The 18,471-nt window shown below is 65.3% G+C and overlaps 5 protein-coding genes across 5 annotated transcripts; 2 read left to right on the top strand and 3 right to left on the bottom strand.

Annotated features, from left to right (window-relative positions):
* Nucleotides 1-377: 377 nt before the first annotated feature.
* EMIHUDRAFT_454467 (hypothetical protein) lies at nucleotides 378-2,636 on the bottom strand (the record flags this gene model as incomplete). Its single annotated transcript, XM_005791574.1, has 4 exons — nucleotides 378-1,282; nucleotides 1,667-2,013; nucleotides 2,318-2,476; nucleotides 2,544-2,636. 4 exons carry the CDS (start codon nucleotides 2,634-2,636, stop codon nucleotides 697-699), a joined length of 1,185 nt encoding a protein of 394 aa, XP_005791631.1. The 3' UTR covers nucleotides 378-696.
* Nucleotides 2,637-2,710: 74 nt separating this feature from the next.
* EMIHUDRAFT_439897 (hypothetical protein) lies at nucleotides 2,711-5,804 on the bottom strand (the record flags this gene model as incomplete). Its single annotated transcript, XM_005791575.1, has 10 exons — nucleotides 5,058-5,804; nucleotides 4,477-4,908; nucleotides 4,358-4,410; nucleotides 4,080-4,206; nucleotides 3,895-3,937; nucleotides 3,778-3,820; nucleotides 3,562-3,643; nucleotides 3,143-3,227; nucleotides 2,858-3,066; nucleotides 2,711-2,773 (listed from the first exon to the last, which is right to left on the bottom strand). Coding segments are annotated over exons 2-10 (945 nt in total), but the record flags the coding sequence as incomplete, so codon positions are not given.
* Nucleotides 5,805-6,298: 494 nt separating this feature from the next.
* On the bottom strand, nucleotides 6,299-7,555 carry EMIHUDRAFT_223690 (putative metacaspase protein; the record flags this gene model as incomplete). The annotated part of the gene is made up of 1 exon (XM_005791576.1): nucleotides 6,299-7,555. One exon carries the CDS (start codon nucleotides 7,553-7,555, stop codon nucleotides 6,299-6,301), a length of 1,257 nt encoding a protein of 418 aa, XP_005791633.1.
* A 752-nt stretch (nucleotides 7,556-8,307) lies between these two features.
* EMIHUDRAFT_108963 (hypothetical protein) lies at nucleotides 8,308-11,070 on the top strand (the record flags this gene model as incomplete). The annotated part of the gene is made up of 2 exons (XM_005791577.1): nucleotides 8,308-8,546; nucleotides 10,398-11,070. The coding sequence occupies 2 exons, from the start codon at nucleotides 8,308-8,310 to the stop codon at nucleotides 11,068-11,070; spliced, it is 912 nt and encodes a 303-aa protein (XP_005791634.1).
* Nucleotides 11,071-16,754: 5,684 nt separating this feature from the next.
* EMIHUDRAFT_439901 (hypothetical protein) lies at nucleotides 16,755-18,277 on the top strand. The gene is made up of 4 exons (XM_005791578.1): nucleotides 16,755-17,086; nucleotides 17,196-17,414; nucleotides 17,675-17,985; nucleotides 18,074-18,277. The coding sequence occupies exons 1-4, from the start codon at nucleotides 16,787-16,789 to the stop codon at nucleotides 18,090-18,092; spliced, it is 849 nt and encodes a 282-aa protein (XP_005791635.1). The 5' UTR covers nucleotides 16,755-16,786; the 3' UTR covers nucleotides 18,093-18,277.
* Nucleotides 18,278-18,471: the final 194 nt, after the last annotated feature.

Genomic DNA, 18,471 nt, shown 5'->3' on the forward strand with positions numbered 1-18,471 from the left:
GGGCGGGATGGGGGGGGGGGGGGGGTGCCGCGGCGCGAATGTGGCGCCGCTGCGCTGTCGATTGCGGGGGCTACACAGCAGGGCATGAGAGGGAGGTTGTAGGAGGGTGAGGCGCGGGCGGGGGGGGGAGAGGGCGTGAGCATGGATGAGCATGTGTGTGACGGCTGATGTGGTGCCGATATTGGTGTAGGGATATGCAATACAAGATCATCTACACATCAAAAAGAGTGTGATAAGCGCGCCCCCAGATACAACGCAAGAGAGAGAGAGGCGAGAGGCGAGAGGTCACGGGTGCGTGGGGTCGTGGGGAGCGCAGCCCGCAGGGCCCTGGCCACGCCCCACGCGCCAGGCGGGAGGGTGCGGCAACCTCCAGCTCCACGTCTCCACACTTCTCGCTTAAACGAAGGTACACTTTTGTGCCTGAACCCTGTGCCTCCACTGCCGATCTCTCGAGGGCGGGTGCGGGGCGCGGGGGGCGCGGCGATGCGCCTACGTCTACCCGGCTCTCGGCTATGACACCACAGACCAGTGCACTGTGCAGAGCGAGAGGCGGACACCACGGCTCGGGGCGAACAGTTTGAGTACCGGCCTCGGCTCTCCCTCTCGCGCTGCGCACCGATCGGTCAGACTCCATAGACAGCGCCTCGAGTACGCAGGGGAGGCGCGGACGGCGCACAGAGTGAGGTCGTCCGGGCGTCACTTACGCCGCCGCCGGTCCTTGACGAGTAGCGCGACGAGGACTAGCAGCCGCGCCACTATGGCGATGGCTAGCAGCCCGAGCAGCGGCTGCTCGCCGTCCCACGTGCCGCAGCCGACAATGTCGGGGGGCGGGTCCCCCGGCCCGCGCACGCTCCCCTCGCCGCAGTCGTTGTGCCTCCACCAGGCCGTGTAGCCGTACTGGCCGCCGAGTAGCGAGGCGACCTTCTCGGCCGAGCCGGGCGGCAGCGGGTTGCGGCACGGCGTCGACGCGTTCCACGCGAGGGGGTACGGGATGGGCAGCTGCGGGCTGGCCGCATACTCGTACGTGCAGCAGCCGCGGCCTCGCAGCGACGGCTCGCCGTAGTAGAAGGGAGACATCTCGTTGGCGTAGAGCGCCTGCTGCCAGCCGGGGGCGCGTGAAGAGCCGTGAAGGAGGGGGGCGACGCGGCGGGCACGGAGCGCCTCGACGCCCCAGCGCGAGAGAGACGCGAAGGAGACGGCCTTGATGGGCGGCGCGGTGATGAGCGGGAAGGAGCCAGAGAGGCAAGTGAGCAGCAGCGCCATCACGCCGCCCGCGAGCTGCCTGCAGGGCAGCCGGAGGGACCGAGCCGTCAGTACGCGCGCCTCCCTCTGCCCGGGCGGGTGGCCGCGCTGCAGCCGGGCCCGCGCCGGCTGTCTGTGGCGAGGAGGGAGATGAGCTGGCCGATGCCCTCGCCGGCAAACTGCACGAGCACCAGGATGCCGTAGTACACCTGCGGCCGTGGCGGGTGCGGAGCGTGCGAGGCGGCGGAGAGAGGGCGGCGGCAGCGGGCGGCAGCAGGCAGCAGCGGGCGGAGGCGGGCGGAGGCGGGCGGAGGCGGGCGGAGGCGGGCGGAGGCGGGCGGAGGCGGGCGGAGGCGGGCGGAGGGCGGCGGAGGAGGGCGGCGGAGGGCGGCAGCAAGTGGCAGTGGTCCGACTCGCCTGCCACGTCGCCCACGGGCGGAAGAGCTGGTAGAAGGGGAGGAGGAAGAGGAAGGGGTACGCCAGCGTGAGCGGCAGCGTGGCGGCCGTCTTGCCGAGGAGGTAGGCCCAGACCGAGTAATGCCGCGACTCCCTCCAGTAGATCGCGCGCTCTCCGCCGAGCAAGTTGAGCGAGACCTGGATGGAGACGATGGTGACGGCGAGGAGGGTGAGCGTGAGCGCCTGCACCAACTTGGAGGTCACGTCGCGAAACTGCGCCAAGTCGATCCTCGCCGCCGGCGTCCCTTCGCCGAAGCAAAAGACGGGCGCCGCGGTGAAGGCGCCTCCCGAGGCGAGGCGCGCGCGGCAGCCCTCCTGCAAAAGGAAGAGGAGAGCGCGGGGGTGAGGAGGGGAGGAGAAGGGGGGCGCGACGGGGCGAGGCGGAGGCGGGACGAGGGGGAGAGGCGAGGGGGAGAGGCGAGGGGGAGAGGCGAGGGGGAGAGGCGAGGGGGAGAGGCGAGGGGGAGAGGCGAGGGGGAGAGGCGAGGGGGAGAGGCGAGGGGGAGAGGCGAGGGGGAGAGGCGAGGGGGAGGGGCGAGGGGGAGAGGCGAGGGGGAGAGGCGAGGGGGAGAGGCGACAAGCGTGAAGCCGGAGCGGGCGGCTGGAGAGAGTGCCGCACCTCCCAAGCGTGGGGGCCGTTCGGGAAGGGGATGTCCTGCACGTGCGCGCAGACGGCCTTCTCGAGCGTGCCCTCGTACAGGAAGCCGAGCAGCGTGCCCGCCACGCCGACGATGGCTGCGTTGCGCAGCAGCGTCCCGCCGTCCCGCGCGTGCTGCACCTGCAGAGCAGCTCCGAACGGGCTCAGGGGCCGGGCGGTCCCGCCTGCCGTGCCGCGCACGCCGCACCGCCGACCGCCAAACAAACAGAACGAGCTGCCGGCACCCCGACGCAGTACGCCGGCCGTGGTGGTGCCGCAGCCGCCGGTCCAGCGTCGACATCTCGGCGGCGGCGCGCGTCGCCCGCCGGCGCGGGCTCTGCACGGCGCCAAGCTCGGCGGCTGCGGCGGCCGCCCCGGCGGCCGTGTCTGCGCGCGCCGCCCTCCACGCCTCGGCGAGGTCGAGGCTGCGCGCCGCGCCTAGTCGCCGCCCCTCGCGGCGGTGATGGGGCCGGGGGCCGCGGCCTCGGCTGAGGGGCGAAGGGGTGAGGGGCTGGCTCGCGCCGTGGGGCGTCTGCTGGTCCGACGGCGCCGCTGTCTGCTCCGACGGGCGGATGGCGCCCGAGATCGCGTCGAGCAGCAGGTCGGCCACGTTCTCGCGCGAGCTCTCGAAGGCTGCGCGGAAGCCGAGGCTGCAAAAGTGGTCTGCGGCGGCCTCGGTGGGTCCCATGTAGACGGTCCTCCCCGACGGGTCGAGCAGGAGCAGCTTGTGCCTGTCGGCACACACGCCCCGGACGTGTCATGGACGTGCCCTTCGCCTGGATGGCTCGGGCGGCGGCGGCTGGTTGCGTCAGCTCGAAGAGAGAGAGGCGCGGCTGGTGCAGCACGGCGCAGACGGCGATCCCGTGCGACGCGAGGCCGACGAGGCACGAGCCTGGAGGGGGTGGCACGGGGGGGGTGGACACGGGGGGGGTGGACACACGGGGGGGGTGGACACACGGGGGGGGTGGACACGGGGGGGTGGACACGGGGGGGGTGGACACGGGGGGGTGGACACGGGGGGGTGGACACGGGGTGGGGGGACACGGGGGGGTGGACACGGGGGCGACTCTGATGGCGTGCACGTGCGGCGTCGCGCGCTGCACTCTGAGCCTCTGGTGAGGACGAGGGGGTGGCAAGCGATCGCGCGCAGTCCTTGCTGGCTGGCGGGCGCAGGTCCGTAGTCCGCATCTAGGCTGCATCTAGGGGGGCATCTAGGGGGCACGGGCAGAGCTCGAGGGCGGCGGTCGAGTCGAGGCCGGAGGTAGGCTCGTCGAGGAAGAGGAGGGACGGGTCGGCCGCAAGCTCGACCTGTTCACAGCTCAGCGGGATAGAGGGTGTGAATAGGAAGAGGAGGGACGGGTCGGCCGCAAGCTCGACCTGTTCACAGCTCAGCGGGATAGAGGGTGTGAATAGGAAGAGGAGGGACGGGTCGGCAGCTCCACCCCGACGTTGACTCGCTTGCGCTGGCCGCCCGACAGGCCCCTCCTATAGGACACGTGTCGTGGGCGCGTCTTGTGACGCACGCCGGCCCGCCCTCCCCGCCCGGCAGCAGGCCCGACCGCGCAACGTCGCCGATGGCCGCGTCCTTGACGTGCGTCAGGCCTAGAGAGCGAGGAAGACTTCCTAGACACTTCCTAGACCTTTCCTTGACCTTTCCTTGACGTGCGTCAGGCCTAGAGAGCGACGGAAGCGGACACACTCCTCTCTCGATAGCACCGCCGCCCCCCTCGGCGTGCTGCCGGACCGAGCAAGTCGACCAGCCGGACCACCCACTCGTTCAGCTGCGACGCGGGCGTCTCTGCAGGCAGCCGCAGCCGCGCGGACACCCAGAGCGACTCGGTGACGGTGAGCGTGGGCAGCAACACGTCCTCCTGCGGCGCGGGCCGACCAGCGGGTGAACAGACAGAGGAAAGGCGTGGATGGAGCAATGAGTGCGGCATGAAGGGCGAGGAGCTTGCGTGCTCTCGAGCAGTGCTCTCGAGCAAGTCTAGGTGATCTCGGGTGATCTCGGGCGATCTGGTCCTGCGGCACAAAGGCGATCAGCTTGTGCACCTCGCGCGGTCGCGCGGGGCGGCCTGACGGAGCAGAGCGACTCGTGACTGCGTGGGCGGCTGGCGGCAGCTCTTCCTCTCGCTCCACGCCGTTCAGCCGGATGGAGCCGGACGAGGGCGTCAGCTTGCCGGAGAGCAGATTGATGAGTGTCGACTTGCCGCACCCGGACGGGCCCATCAGCGCGGTGAGCTCGCCCGGCAGCACCTCGCCGCAAGCGTCGGTGAGGACCGCCTCGCCCGAAGGGAGGCGGTAGGAGAGGCCCTCGAACGAGAGGGCGAGCCGGAGCGACGGGTCGTGGACCAGGTCCATCGACCGCTTCAGCCCCGCCATCAGCCGCTCCGTCACCTGCGGACGCGCCGTGGACGTGTCCCGGACGGCTCCGACTGGCGGGGACGGCGGCAGCGTCTGGCCGCGGGGTGGCCCCGCGTGCTGAGGAGGTGTCGGGGGCCGGAGGTGTCTACGAGGTGTCTCTGAGATGTCGGCCCGCCTCTCCGCGCGTCTCAACGCCGTCCAGCTCGCGCCTGCGGCAAGCGGACACACGGGGAGTCACTACTCGCGGTTAGTGGTGCGCCAGCTACGAGGAGAGCGGATGCGGAGCGCAGTGGAGTGTGCCCGAGTACGTGTCGTCTCGAGTGCGCGCTCACGCTGACGAGCAATCTAGGGCCCGCTCCGCACGCGCGCGACGATTTGCGCGCGGCGCCGCAGCAGGTAGAGGCGGCTGGCGAGGCCACCGCCGCCACCGCCGAGGAGGCAGAGGCCGAGGTAGAGGAGGACGACCGAGTCGAGCAGCTTCATCTCCGTCTCCACCCCGTGGTCGGGCAGGTTGACGGCCTGTGTCGCGCAGCCGCGCTCGTAGTCGCTTCCCCAGCAGCTAAGTGCGCCGCCTGCGAAGAAGGCGCCGAGGACAAAGGCAGTCGCGGAGACGAGCGTGCCCAGCCACCAGCGGAGCGAGCTCGTGTCGTTCGCACGCCGCGACGACGGCATCAGCAGCGAGATTGGATCCGGGAGGCTCGCGCCCACCGCCTTGACTGCGCCGCTGACCGCCGCCGCCGTGGCGGCAGCCGCGGGAGCCACCGTGTCGGTGAGCCTCTCCAGGGCCCGCGAACCCTGCCTCCTGTGGCCCGGCGTCACTGTCGGCCGTGCCAGCTCCGTCGACGGCTCGGACAAAGGCTCACTGTGGCGGCCACTTCCGCCGGTCGGGCTCACCATGTGCGGCGGCATCGCGTCGCCACGGACAGCCACGAGTGGCTGCACGCCTGTGTCATCGCTGGAGTGGGCCGTCGAATCATGGCGCGCCGCGTCGTTAGTGACGAGCGGACTCGACGCGGTGTATTCGTCCATGCCCACGAGGCTGCAAGCCTGCAAAATGGGCGGTCGCAAAAGCAGATGGCGGTCAGAGAGCTTCGAGCCGACCTTGCGGCCAGCGACAGAGAGGACACTTTGCCGGATGTTTCTTTTGAGCTTAGCCTTCGATGTAATGAAACAACGCAAGGCGGACATGGCATATCGCTCTCGGGCCCACAGACATCCCGCACACTCGCCGCACACCCATGTTTCTTTTACGTTTGAACGACATTGACCGCAAGGAGAGTGTCAGCCAAGGCTAACTTAGACTGCGACGAGAGATCGGGAGAGAGAGGCAGACGTTAGTCGTTACTCAGACGACGGTCGAGTGCAAACGTCGTGAGAGTCCAGCACTGCAGGCTACGAGGCTAGAACCACTCTCCGTTCCCTAAAATCCCTATGCGAGCAACAAAGGGCGGCGTGCCGTTCTAACAAAAAATCTACACGCACCCACAGTGTTTTGCTAGGAAAAGCTAGGCCTATCATCAGCACGCCTCTCCCGTGCCGCCCCTTCCCCCCCGCACGTCCCCGCGACGCTTTACTACTCGAGTACGTGCCCCCTGCGCATCACAACCCTCGCCGGCGAGCGACGCCGTCGTCAATCAGCCCGCGAGCATAGGTGTTTGCCTCGTCCGCCGCCTCTTCGGGCGCCTTGCCCGTGCTCGCGAGGCGGGCCGCCTTGCTCGCGCCTTGGGACGCGATCTCGAGCGCCCTCTCCCCGCACTCGCCGGCGTGGCGGGCCAGGGCCGTGGCGTACAGAAAGTCGGAGACGGCGCCGGCAGAGGGGTGCTTCTCAAACGCCACAGCCCTCTCCACCACCGGCTGCGGCTTGGGGGCCAGCGAGCGCGCCAGTGCCGCAGGTGCGCTCATTATCTTCCCGAGGGACCTGCTCCAGTGCGGGATGCCGCCGGCGATGACGGCCGCGTCCGCGTCCGTGAACTCGACGTTGCTCGACATGTTGATGGTCTGCTTCATGTAGTGGTCCCTCGCGTACTGGTTCATGGCGATCAGCACCTTTGCCGGCGGGTCGCCCTTGTTGTGCGACTCGAGAAAGGCGTTCGTGCAGACGCCGCCGGCCTTGGTCTCGTAGGCTACCTCCGCGTCGAGCGCCGCCGAGATGCACAGGATTCGGCCGCACTTGGAGTAGCGCTCAATGATCGCCTCGGGGTGGGGCGCCCGACACCCCACCATTTCGCCGCTCTCGTCCAGCTCGAGGTCCCATGGGAGACCGAGGATGGTGCCAGAGTGGCAGCAGTCCATAAAGGCGAGGAGAGCGCCGTTTTCGTTGAAGCCCTGCAACGTCTCCTCCAGCTCAACCTCGCTCAGAAGCTCAGACGTCGTGAAGTAGTCGCAGGGCACAATCGACTCTAGCATGACAAAGCCGTGGCCGCCGGGGTCAGGGGCGTCCTCCGGGAGCAGGCTATACGGCCGCTTCGGATTGATCACCCCATGGCCCGAATAGACGAACCACGCCTGGCGCACCGGCCCATCCTCTTTCGCGCCGTCAAGCCATTTCACGAGCTTCTTGAGCTCGGCGACGATGTTCTTCTTGGTCGAGTAGTCCTTCTCCTTGCTGAGCTTCTTGTGGTCAGTCAGGAAGCGCACCTTTACGCCCTCCTTTTTGAGCATATCCTTCATCCGCATTTGGTCACCGACGCAGCCCGGAAGTGCATGCTTACCGGTGGACGCCCACTTTGGCAGCCCCTTGACCTCCGTGTTGCTCGGGTACGAGCAGCACACACACAGCGCCTTGGTGACTACCTTTCGGTCTCCCGCCGTAGCAGCCTTGCTCTCCCACATCCATCCCGTGAAGGAATTGGGCATGGATGCTAGCGCGTCCTTTACCGCTGCCCTCCTGCTTGGCGGGCCCCGCGCACTCGCCCTCCGGTGCCGTTGGTGCCGATCGCTCAGGATGCAAGCCCTCTCTGCTTAGCGGGACGGACGGACGAGTTTCGCTCCCGTTGTGTAATGCTCAGCTTCGCGCTGCCAGCCGCACACATAGTTTCCATCGCGCCGATATTAAACGCAAGCGAGGCTAAGTTCGTCGTCCGCGAGGCGGCGAGCTATCGGCAGTGCTGTCTCCGTAAAGCTGAGCAGCCGAGAAAAGCATCGGCGCGCGCGCGGCGGATCCTGCAGAAGCTCAATGTTACACATCTCCAAAAGGACGACCAGGCACCAGGATCGGACCCGCAGAAGTACGACCTCTACTTTCCACGCCACCTCTCCATCATTCCGCGGCCGCTGTTGCGCCGCATCCACCAGCACGTGCAGCGGAGGTATGTCAGGCGACTCGCCTTCAACAATGGGTGGATCCGCAGGCGCGACCACCGGCGCGCCGATGAGCGCGTGGCAGAAGCAATGTGAGTCTTAAAGGTCACACACACACCACGCTCAGGTACCGCCACAACTCGTCCCAGCCCCAGCTGGGTGCGCACCGGGACCACAAGTCTGACGACGAGCTCTCGGTCGTGGTGCAGCTCACAGCGGGCGCCTTCTTCTTTGTGTATGCAGAGTCGCAGTCGACCGGCGTCCGACCGCCGCCCACGCCACCGAGCGGCTGGCTCCCTCTCAAGCACATGGCGGCGGGCGAGGCCGTCGTCTACCACGGAGGAGGCATGTACCACGGCTGCCGGCGGCTGCAGCCGGGCGAGGAGCGGTGGGTCATCACCCTCTTCTACGGCCTGGACCGGCGGAGCACGAGGAGGAGGTACGGGTACCACAGCCGGTTCCCTCTCGGAGGCTCCGCGATGGCGGACAGCCACGCGCCTCTCTTTCACCACATCGCGAGCAAGCCTGGCTGCGACGTGCTGCGGAGGTCCTAACAGTCGTGGCTTCTGGCTATTTATCTGCAGTTGTCCACTTTTTGCAAGAGTCTCGTGTTCTCTCTACTCGAGGGATGTGGAACTACAGGGTCCCCACCGCACAGCAATTTGTCGTAAAAATTCTTTCAAAAATCCGTCTTGACTCTTGTGTGCTGGCGACCTGTGGCGAGGTACTCCCCGACGCGTGTATCTCGGTTTTTTATATCTGGCCGAGTCAACCCGAGATGCTGGGGCGAGCCTCGGCGAGACTGTGTCAGCTGTTCCCACAGCAGGCTGGAAGTAAAGAAAGAAAAAGAAAAAAGCAGGAGCTTTAGGTCCCCTGACGGCAGCGGCGTCTCAGAACGAGGCCGAGGAGAGCGATGAGTCAGAGGATGAAACAGCAGGAGAGAGAACGAGGACGAGAGTGGGAAGAACGCGAGGTGGCATGAAGGTCGCTGCGAACTCAGGTGTATTCTTTTTTTGCTTTGCCGGACATCATGATGAAATTCTGCAAAAACCTGGCCGGCCCCTGCCCTGCCCCTACCTACACCTACCTACCTACCTACCCTACTTATGGGAAACTAAAAAGAAATCACGCGATGCGTGAAGGTGGGGTACCATACCAACTTAAAGTGATGGTTGGTGGTGCTCTCCTGCAACCACAGTCCTTCCTGTGACATGGCAGGCCACTCTCAAGCCCTACAAGCACCAGATCACCCATTTGGGGAGGGTTGACATCGTGATTTGCACGGAAAATTTCTTTTTCTGCTGTGAAAATTCCAGCGTGAAGAGAGGGAAAAACCCGACGGGAGGGCCCAGACCTACCCTACCTACCCCGTCATGATGTCCCAGCCACTAGTGTGTGTGTGTGTCTAGCGCTTGGCCAGCTGGCTCTCCCACCCTATCCGGAACACTTGGCCTCTCACGAGCCGGTCGTACTCCTATCGCAGCCACACGCGCCCCTCGCCCCCCTCTCACCCCCGCGACCACACCTCGATCTTCTTGGGCAGCAGCTGGTTCGACAAATCCTCTCCGTGGCCTAAGCGGCCGAGTCCGCCAGCGCCCCAGGTAAAGACAGCGCCGTCGGCGGCGAGGGCGAGGCTGTGGTCTTCCCCCGCCGACACAGCGACGACGCGCTGCCCAGCGAAGGCCTCGATCTTCTTGGGCAGCAGCTGGTGCTGCTGGTCGCCGTGGCCCAACTGGCCAGCGTATCCAAAGCCCCAGCTCCAGACGGCGCCGTCGGCGGTGAGGGCGAGGCTGTGGAATGCTCCAGCCGACACTGCCACGACGCGCTGGCCAGCGAAGGCCTCGATCTTCTTGGGCAGCTGGCTCTGCTCATCGCCGTGGCCCAACCGGCCATCGTCTCCATAGCCACAGCTGTTCTTTCTTTCTTTTTGAGCCGGTGTGTGTGCCAGTCCGCGCCAGTCCGCGCCCTTGTCGTGCCAGTGTGCTGTGAGAGAGGCTTGTATTTAAGAATTCTTTCTTTTTGCCCGCGCACTCCCTAGGGCGGCAGGCGGCGGCGGCGTTGCAGCACGAGGCCGAGGAGAGCTTTGTTTGAGTCAGAGGACGAAGCGGCAGGAGAGAGAACGATGAGAGTGAGAAGACCGTGATCCGTGAAGTGACTTAAAGGAGAAGTTTCCTGCGAGAATTGGCGAACATAATGTTGTGGTGGCGGCGTGCAGTCCTCCATCCCTGCTTTCGGCTGACCATCCAGATGGCAGAATTCTTTCTGGCACGATGCTCGCTGCCGCTCTCGCTGGCGAGTAGAGGCACACGCACGCTCTCCCGAGGTCTCTTGGAGCAGAGCCCCGGCGAGCCCTCGAAAGAGCTACCCAATGGGTCCCTCGAGAGGGTACCCTGGGTAGGCGGGGCCTCTACTCGCCAGCCGCTCTCGTGTCCCAGCATCGGCTCCGGCCGTCTCCGCCGCGTGCTCCGCCCGCCCGCTTAAACTGGCTTGCTGACCTCTTCTCGCCAGACGCTGCCGACTCGGCCGCCGCCGAACTTGTCTTGAGCGAATTATGCGAGCCAGAGTGGGCGATCCGGTGCGAGCTCGGTGCTGCCGTCGCATCCAGCCTCGGCGGATCGGGCTCGCTTGCGCGAGGCAGGACAGATGCGTCGACCGACGTGCGACTCGACTGCGGAGTGCGCTTCGAGATCGATGCCGGCTTTGACCCACCTCAGGGCACCGTTCGACTGGCGAGGCCAAGCAGGTTGCTCGCGGCAGAGGGTTTCTGGAAGGTTTCGGAGACGGATGACCGGGACGTGCCAAAGGCCATCTCTTGGCGCCTTCAGTCCACTGGCATTCGGGCGGGGGAGGAGGAACTCGTTCCCCCCGGTCCGCTCTACTTCAACGCGCTCCTGGAGGGCGACGGCTCTACTTTGCCACTGCAGCTAACGGCGGGACGGCTCACCGTGAAGGAGGATATCGGAGCGGATGTCGGCATCTTCCGCGCGCGGGGCATCCTGGCCGAGTTCAAAATTGTGGGAGCCTTTGAGGCCCAGCGGGCCATCGACCCTGCTCAGCCGCCCGCTTCGTGATCCAGCTGTGTCGCCAGTACCTCCGGAGAGTTTCATGTCCTATCTGTCCGGTGCATGCCTATCTTGGTTTTTTGTGGGGTCATCACACAAATCCACATAATCCACAGTAGACACACACAGTCACAGAACCGGCAAGCGACTCGAAGTGAGAAAAAACCTTGTAAGAGAGCGTCTCTGGCGTCTCGGAATCGAGCGAAGACAGAGACGGAGAGCACCAGTACTTAAAGAGAGACAGAGAGCGAGAATTGAGCATGGAAACGAGCAAACAGAGGAGCAGAGAGCACGCATCTCTAACAGGCCCGCTCCTTCCTCAACCGCGACATACAGTGGAGGGCGCGGGCTTCATCGTACGTCACCAGCGTTGGAACCTTTGGTACCATCAGGCGTAGGGACGTGACGACGACAAGCCGCATCGGCAGGGAGGCAGGAAGTAGCACGACCAGCAGCCGAATCTGGGCGGAGAGCTGAGGCCGAAGCTCAAGCCCTCGGCGGACGCACTCTGCAAAGTGTGTCGGGCCCGGCAGTGGGCAGGCCCGCAGATCCCAGAGCGCGACGCTCTGCTGGGAGAGAGCGAGACTTGCTTCGAGATAGTCGAATAGGAGATTGACGGCGTCAGAAGTAACCCTCTTGCCGTCCATCTTGGCGTGCAGGCGTGGGTGGCGGAGGGTGGGGTGCGAGTCGAGGCGCAGTGTGAGATTTCCAGTCGTGCGCTCTGGCAGCTCGGGCTTGAAGGCGAGCTCGTCAGTTGGATGCGATACCAGCGCTACAGCAGCAGCCTGCTGTTCCTTGTCGTACTCGCTTGAGGCCAGATTGCGGGCGTGCTTGTCTGGGCTGGTCGGGCGGAACACGTCGCACAAGCAGGAGAATGGCCCACGCTCCTGGGTCGACCGCCGCCGGCAGCGACGCACGCTCATTGAAAGCAGGCAGGCAGCGAGGCAGAGAAGGGCGGGCAGCACGCCGGTGATGAGGCAACCAGTTCCTTCTCCCCCTTTCAGCATCTTATCATGCAACCCCCTCCCCACCCCCACCCACACTACCACCTCTACCACCACAGCAACAACTCCCAATTTTCAATGTATGTGGCTCTTACATTTTCAGTGTATGTAGCATTTTTCATAGGTTTCGGCGGGATAAAAGAAAAATACGCCCAACTTTCCGTTCCCTCCAACCACGTGCCCTTCCAAACATTGATGTGTCGACGGTTACCTATATACAGCCACCTGCGCCGAGGACCCATGACGGACTCCGCGGTGTCGCAGCATGTGGCGGACTTGGAGACGCGGACACGGTTCAGTGCCGTGTATTTCACGATCACTCTCTTGCTCATCGGCTTCAGCGCCGCACTTGCAGTCTCCGCCGGGCTCGATGACGGCATCAACGCACCCGTGATGTCTGCAATTGGTGGACTCAACGCCATCTGCCTCGGCGTGGAGAGGGCGCTCGACCGAGACATCTCCAGGCGAACACCTTCCTCCAACAGGGCGTGCGCATAGTTGCCCGGCGAGGCGGACGGCAGTTGCACCACTGGGGCCGGTGCATGAGTCCCTGATGCAACAGGGCCTGCTCGGAGGATGCTCCCGCGGCTAACTAAACGTAGAGCTGGACAATGGCAGACCCTGGGACTGCTGCGGCTGACCGGCTCTATCGTCCAATGCCTAGCGCCGAGCGCTCCCGCCACCCCCTCGTCGGCGAGTTACAGGACTAGCTCCTGGACGATAAATCCTACGCACCGACGCTGATAGAGGAGAGGTCCTCTGTTGCGACCACGAGATTGGCCCACGCGATCCGTGTCCCGCGAGCTTCGAGCCTTTGGGCCGCTCTGGCCCCGAGCTTGAGGGCTCAAGCCGGTGGGCTTTGACGTCTCTGCGCAGCCAGGAAGTGCCCGTACAAGACCGCTGGACAACGCGTAGCTAATACCAACGATGAGTCTCCCTTCAGTTCGTAATGTGGTCTGTGTTTCGCCTGCCATTGAGCATTGTGTGGTAAATTGTGTAGTGCTCCACGCACCGTCGGTTGCGTGGGCGGTAAGGAGGAGCCGCGCGCGCGCACTCGGGTTCTCGGACACTTCTTTCTGACTTTTCTTTCTCACTCGAGAGGGGCTTGGTGTAAATTCTCGTTGCACGCGGTTCTTGGTGTACCTGTGTTAGTGCCAGTGCGCGCCAGTCCCGTGCCCAGTGTTGTGCGAGGGAGTCCTTCTAAAATTCTTTTTGTCCCGTACCCGGTAATAAATAAATAAATACAACGGACATCCCAAGCTAGGGCTGGGTCGAGGACAGACACGTCCCCACCTTTGCAGGATTTTGCAAAAGCGAGGGGGGAGGGCGCATCGCCGCGCGGAGAGGGCTGGGCACAGGGCACAGGGGATCTCTCTCGCATAGGATATGCACTCGGCGGCACGAGGGCAAGGCTGGGCGTCCTATGTTTGTGCTCCCCCCCGGACCCCTCGCTCTCGGGCACTAACCATCTGACCACTCATCGACGGGGCTTGGCGAGCGGCCGCGCTGCGGGGCAGGGCTGGTGAGAATGGGCTCTGGCCACTCGCCCGTGCGGTTGTAACCCCGCATCTGTCGGACAGAGGCCTCGACCGCCCCTCGCGGCAAGCTCTCGAGCATCTCGAGCAGCTCGCCCGCCGCCATCGCCGCCTCAAACTGCTCCCTCATGCCGAGCGCGCCGCATACCCTGCGGACCGCCTCCTGCTGCACCTCGTCCCGTACCCGGTGTCGGCGAGAGAGTCGCGCCGCAAAATTCTTTTTCTCGCGATGTCCACCCAGCCGCGCCGCTCGCGCCGCTCGCGCCGCTCGCGCCGCCTCGCCCCCGCCGCCGCCGCCGCTCCCTCGCCAGGCACGCCGCCGCCCGCCCGCCTCCTCGACCTCCCCACGGAGCTCATCGTGCGCGCCCTCTCTCGCTGCGACCCCGCCGACATCGCTCGCGTCGCGGCCGTCTCGCTCCTCTTCCACGGCTCACTCGCGGTGGAGGCCATCCGCTTGTGGGCGCAAGAGCGCGGCTTCGAGCTGCCGGCGCAGCCAGAGGGCGAGGGCTGTGCCGTGCGGTGGCTGTGCTTGTCGGCGCTGCTGCGCGAGTCCAACCCGCCGGCGAGGGCGGCCGCAGGCATGCAGCACAGCATCTTCATCGACGGCGAGGGGCGGCTCTCGTCGTGCGGCACGGCAGCACAGGGCGAGGAGGACGAGGAGGAGGACGCGGAGGACTTTCCAGGCCTTCTCGGTCACGGCGAGGGCGTGCTGCGGCTCAACACGCCGACACGCCTCCCTCCGCTGGGTGGCGAGCGCGTCGTCGCCGTGTCGGCTGGAGATTCTTACAGCCTCGCCCTCACCGCCGACGGAGCTGTCTGGAGCTGGGGCAGTGGAGGCGTCAGCCTGTTGGGCCACGGCGACGAGCAGACCCAGTGGCTGCCGAAGAAGGTCGAGGCCTTTGCTGGCCGGCGCGTCGTCGCCGTGTCGGCTGGAGGTATGCACAGCCTCGCCCTCACTGCCGACGGCGCCGTCTGGAGCTGGGGCCAGGGAGGCTTGGGCGCGCTGGGCCACGGCGACACGCAGCACCAGCCGCTGCCCAAGAAGGTCGAGGCTTTGGCTGGCCAGCGCGTCGTCGCTGTTGCGGCTGGATGGTCGCACAGCCTCGCCCTCACCGCCGACGGTGCCGTCTGGAGCTGGGGCTGTGGAGGCTCTGGTCAGCTGGGCCACGGCAACCGGCAGGACCAGCTCCTGCCGAAGAAGATCGAGGCCTTGGCGGGGCGGCGCGTGATCGCTGTGCTGGCTGGAAGCAGCCACAACCTCGCCCTCACCGCCGGCGGAGCCGTCTGGAGCTGGGGCTTTGGATACGCTGGCCAGTTGGGCCACGGCGACCAGCAGCACCAGCTGCTGCCCAAGAAGATCGAGGCCTTGGCTGGCCAGCGCGTCGTCGCCGTGTCGGCTGGAGACGACCACAGCCTCGCCCTCACCGCCGACGGAGCCGTCTGGAGCTGGGGTTTGGGAGGCTTTGGCAAGCTGGGCCACGGCGATGAGCAGCAGCAGCTGTTGCCAAAGAAGGTCGAGGCCTTTGCTGGCCAGCGCGTCGTCTCTGTGTCGGCAGGAGACGAACACAGCATCGCCATCACCGCCGACAGCGCCTTCTTTGCCTGGGGCAGGGGCGCCAACGGCTGCCTAGGCCACGGAGAGGACTTGTCGCACCAGCTGCTGCCCAAGAAGATCGAGGTGGGGGAGCGGGAGTGAGCTGTGAGCTGTGAGGGTGGAGAGGGTCCGCCCGCAGGCGCATTTTGTATGCCGAGGCGGTGCGTGGTACCGAACCTGTCGGACCTGTGGGCGCGGGAGTAAATGCCGTCTTATTAAATGAAATGAAAGCGGCACATCCACAAACGCCAGGCTACAAACATGGGGAGGCACGTGTGAGTGAGTGAGCACACACACACACACACACACACACACACACACACACACACACACACACACACACACACACACACACACACACACACACACACACACACACACACGGAGGCATGCTTCATCTGGGAGCACTTGGAGTGCAGTCATCAACCGCACGACATCCAGGGCCGGGGAGCTAAGATCAAGATGTAAGAAGCGCACCCAGCGGGCCGGATGATTGGCATCGGGTTGCGGGCAAGAGGGCTAGCAATCGAGTTGCTTTTACGTGAGTCGTGACCCAGTACGATATACGTGACGTAAATATCTCGCAGTTGGAGTGTGTGACTGGTTGGGTAGTAGTCTAAGTTCTGAGCCTCGAGGCCTAGCGGGTCTAAGTGTGGCTAGCCACGCTGGAGTGCTTGCGCGGTCTAAGATCAGCGGGAGCCTCTTACATCGGCTAAGTCGGCCGTGGCACGGCCTGGGGCCAAGAAGCTCCCACCGTGATCAACGAGATACGGCGCAGCCCCCAAATTTTCTTCGCCAGCAGCCAGCTTGTTGCGCTGCTTCGTTGCGATGAGCTGATTGGGATCGCAGAAGTGCATGCCAAGCACCGCCACGATCTTGAAGCAGAACACATCGCAACCGCATCGTCCGCACTGCCATCGGCATGCCGCGCCCGCCGCTTCGCCGCAGCCGCCTTAAGGCACGCATAAGAGCGGCAGCACATGGTACGGTAACCCACGCGTACTTGAGCAGGCGTTGCGCGCCGCAAGTAGCGCACTGGCCCTGGGTAAACCTGGAGGCTTTTCAGGTATACCCGGGTTTGGGGCCAAAGGCTCTTGTCGTCTAAGTACGGCTTTAAGGACATGGGTCATGGCCCCCGACCATACAGCGTCTAGCCCTACTACCCAACCATTAGTGTGTGTGCATGCGCCGCACCCGCGCATTCGATCACATGGAGAGGCACGCCACTCGGCACTCGCTGGGCGTCACACTATTTGTGTGCGCATAACAATGGGGAGCGGGGCGTGCGATGCTCTCTCAGCATAGAGAGAGAGCAACACACATAAAATATTCGAATAACATCCAATGCAGGGCCGCAGATTTGTAACGTGCGCACGTCGAGGGGACGGCCGTGTTGAAGAGATAATCTTGTTGGCAGATGAAGACACAGAGCTACTAATGAGTCTTCACGTGGAACAGTGGGGCCTGGAGCCCCTGGTTCTTAGTCTAGGTCGCGCTCTCGCGGGGAACAAGCAGTCCGAACCTTAGGTTTTCTCGATTCTGCCACTCGGCTGCCACACCCTTCTCCACTCCATCTCCGCCTCTCTCCCAGCATGCTCGCCCTCCTCTCGGTCTACTCTGGCTACAATGTCGCCGCCCGGCCTGCGGTGCGCAGCATGCGCCATGTCACCAAGCTGGCTGGTGGCGCCGCGCGCGGCGGCAACCCTCTCATGGACATCACGCTTGAGGAGGCGGGTGAGTTCGGCACGACCGACTTCACGATGACCTTCAAGCGCGATGGCGCCGTCATCTCGCCGTGGCACGACATCCCGCTGGAGGCGGGCAACGGCCTCTACAACATGCTCACCGAGATTCCGAAGATGACCCTCAAGAAGATGGAGGTTGACACCAAGGCGTGTGGTTCTCCCGGCCGCTGGGTGTAGCACATCGGCAGCACAGGGATGCCGGCGAAGTAGCGACCAGGGCAGAGCCAGTCCTCACGTGCCGGCCTGTCCCTTCCAGGCGGAGGGCAACCCGATCAAGCAGGACGAGAAGAAGGGCAAGGCGCGGCTGTACCACGGCCCGATCTTTTGGAACTACGGCTGCCTGCCCCAGACGTGGGAGGACCCCAACGTCAAGGGCGACGAGAACGTGGGCGGTGCGTTCGGCGACAACGACCCGCTCGACGTGGTCGAGATTGGCGCCGCCTCCCTCTCGATGGGCTCCGTCACGCCCGTCAAGGCGCACACACGGCCCCCTCAACACCGCCTCTGTCGCCGCCACCCTTGCTCCGCCGCCCTTTGCTCCGCCACAGAGCCAGCCACCCTCGAGCCCGACACCACCCTCGCCTCAGCCAGCGTGCCCGCCGCCTCCGTCGCCGCCATGCCTTCGCTTCTGCCGCTGCACTTTCGCCTCGCACCGCGGCCCCGCCACCGCCGCCGACCCGGTTGCCCCGCCACTCACCGGGCCGCTCCTCCTCCTCCTCCTCCCCGCGCGCGCAGCCGCTTGGTGTGCTCTCGATGATCGACGACGGCGAGCTCGACTGGAAGCTGATCGCGATCAACGCCGCCGACGAGCACGCCGCGCAGATCAACGACGTGGACGACATTGAGAAGTTTTACCCGGGCACCGTCTCTGGCATCCGCGAGTGGTTCCGGTGGTACAAGACGCCGGACGGGAAGCCGATCAACGCGTTCGGGCACGGCGAGAAGGCGCTCAGCGCCAAGGAGGCCGTGCACGTCATCGAGGAGACCAACGGCTTCTACAAGGACCTGATGGCGGGCAAGGCGGACGCGGGCAAGCTGTGGACCAAGTGAATTCTCTAGAGGAGTACCCACCGCCGTACGCTAGGACGCCCCCTCTCGCGGGGACGCCTGAGACTCTGGCGCTCTGCTTCGCAGGGCCGCGGTTACGGCATGAGGAGAGCGACACTTTGGTTCCCGGCCTTTGTCGTCCGGCGCTCGCTTGCGCTTGGAAGGACTCGGCGCTCCCGGCCGGCCCGGCGGGTGAGAACTGCGATGGTGCGGACGGGCGGGAGCTCAGAGCTTCGCTCGCGCCGCGGTGGCGCCCCGGCTAATGTTGTTAAAATGCATATATCAAATAAACTCTGTTGGCAAACGCCGCTTCGCCCAGAGCACTGCACATGCAGTAGCCTCGGCGGCACGCCGGAAAGTCCGGGCTCCGCCTCCGCGCTCCGGCGGTGCGGCGGACCCCGCGCGCGCTGTGGACACGACAGTGGACGGCCCCGTGCCCGTCATCCGAGCCGACCGGACCGCACATCCGCTCACGGACACGTGCG

The sequence above is a fragment of the Emiliania huxleyi genome (genome assembly GCF_000372725.1).
Source record: "Emiliania huxleyi CCMP1516 unplaced genomic scaffold EMIHUscaffold_111, whole genome shotgun sequence".
Taxonomy (NCBI): domain Eukaryota; phylum Haptophyta; order Isochrysidales; family Noelaerhabdaceae; genus Emiliania; species Emiliania huxleyi.

What these genes read in the sequence shown, in the direction of transcription:
- EMIHUDRAFT_439901 (XM_005791578.1), top strand. Translation starts at nt 16,787, where the DNA reads ATGCTCGCCCTCCTCTCGGTCTACTCTGGCTACAATGTCGCCGCCCGG. An exon ending in AGATGGAGGTTGACACCAAG is followed by an intron (nt 17,087 to 17,195) that starts GCGTGTGGTTCT and finishes TGTCCCTTCCAG; the next exon opens with GCGGAGGGCAACCCGATCAA. An exon ending in GCTCCGTCACGCCCGTCAAG is followed by an intron (nt 17,415 to 17,674) that starts GCGCACACACGG and finishes CCGCGCGCGCAG; the next exon opens with CCGCTTGGTGTGCTCTCGAT.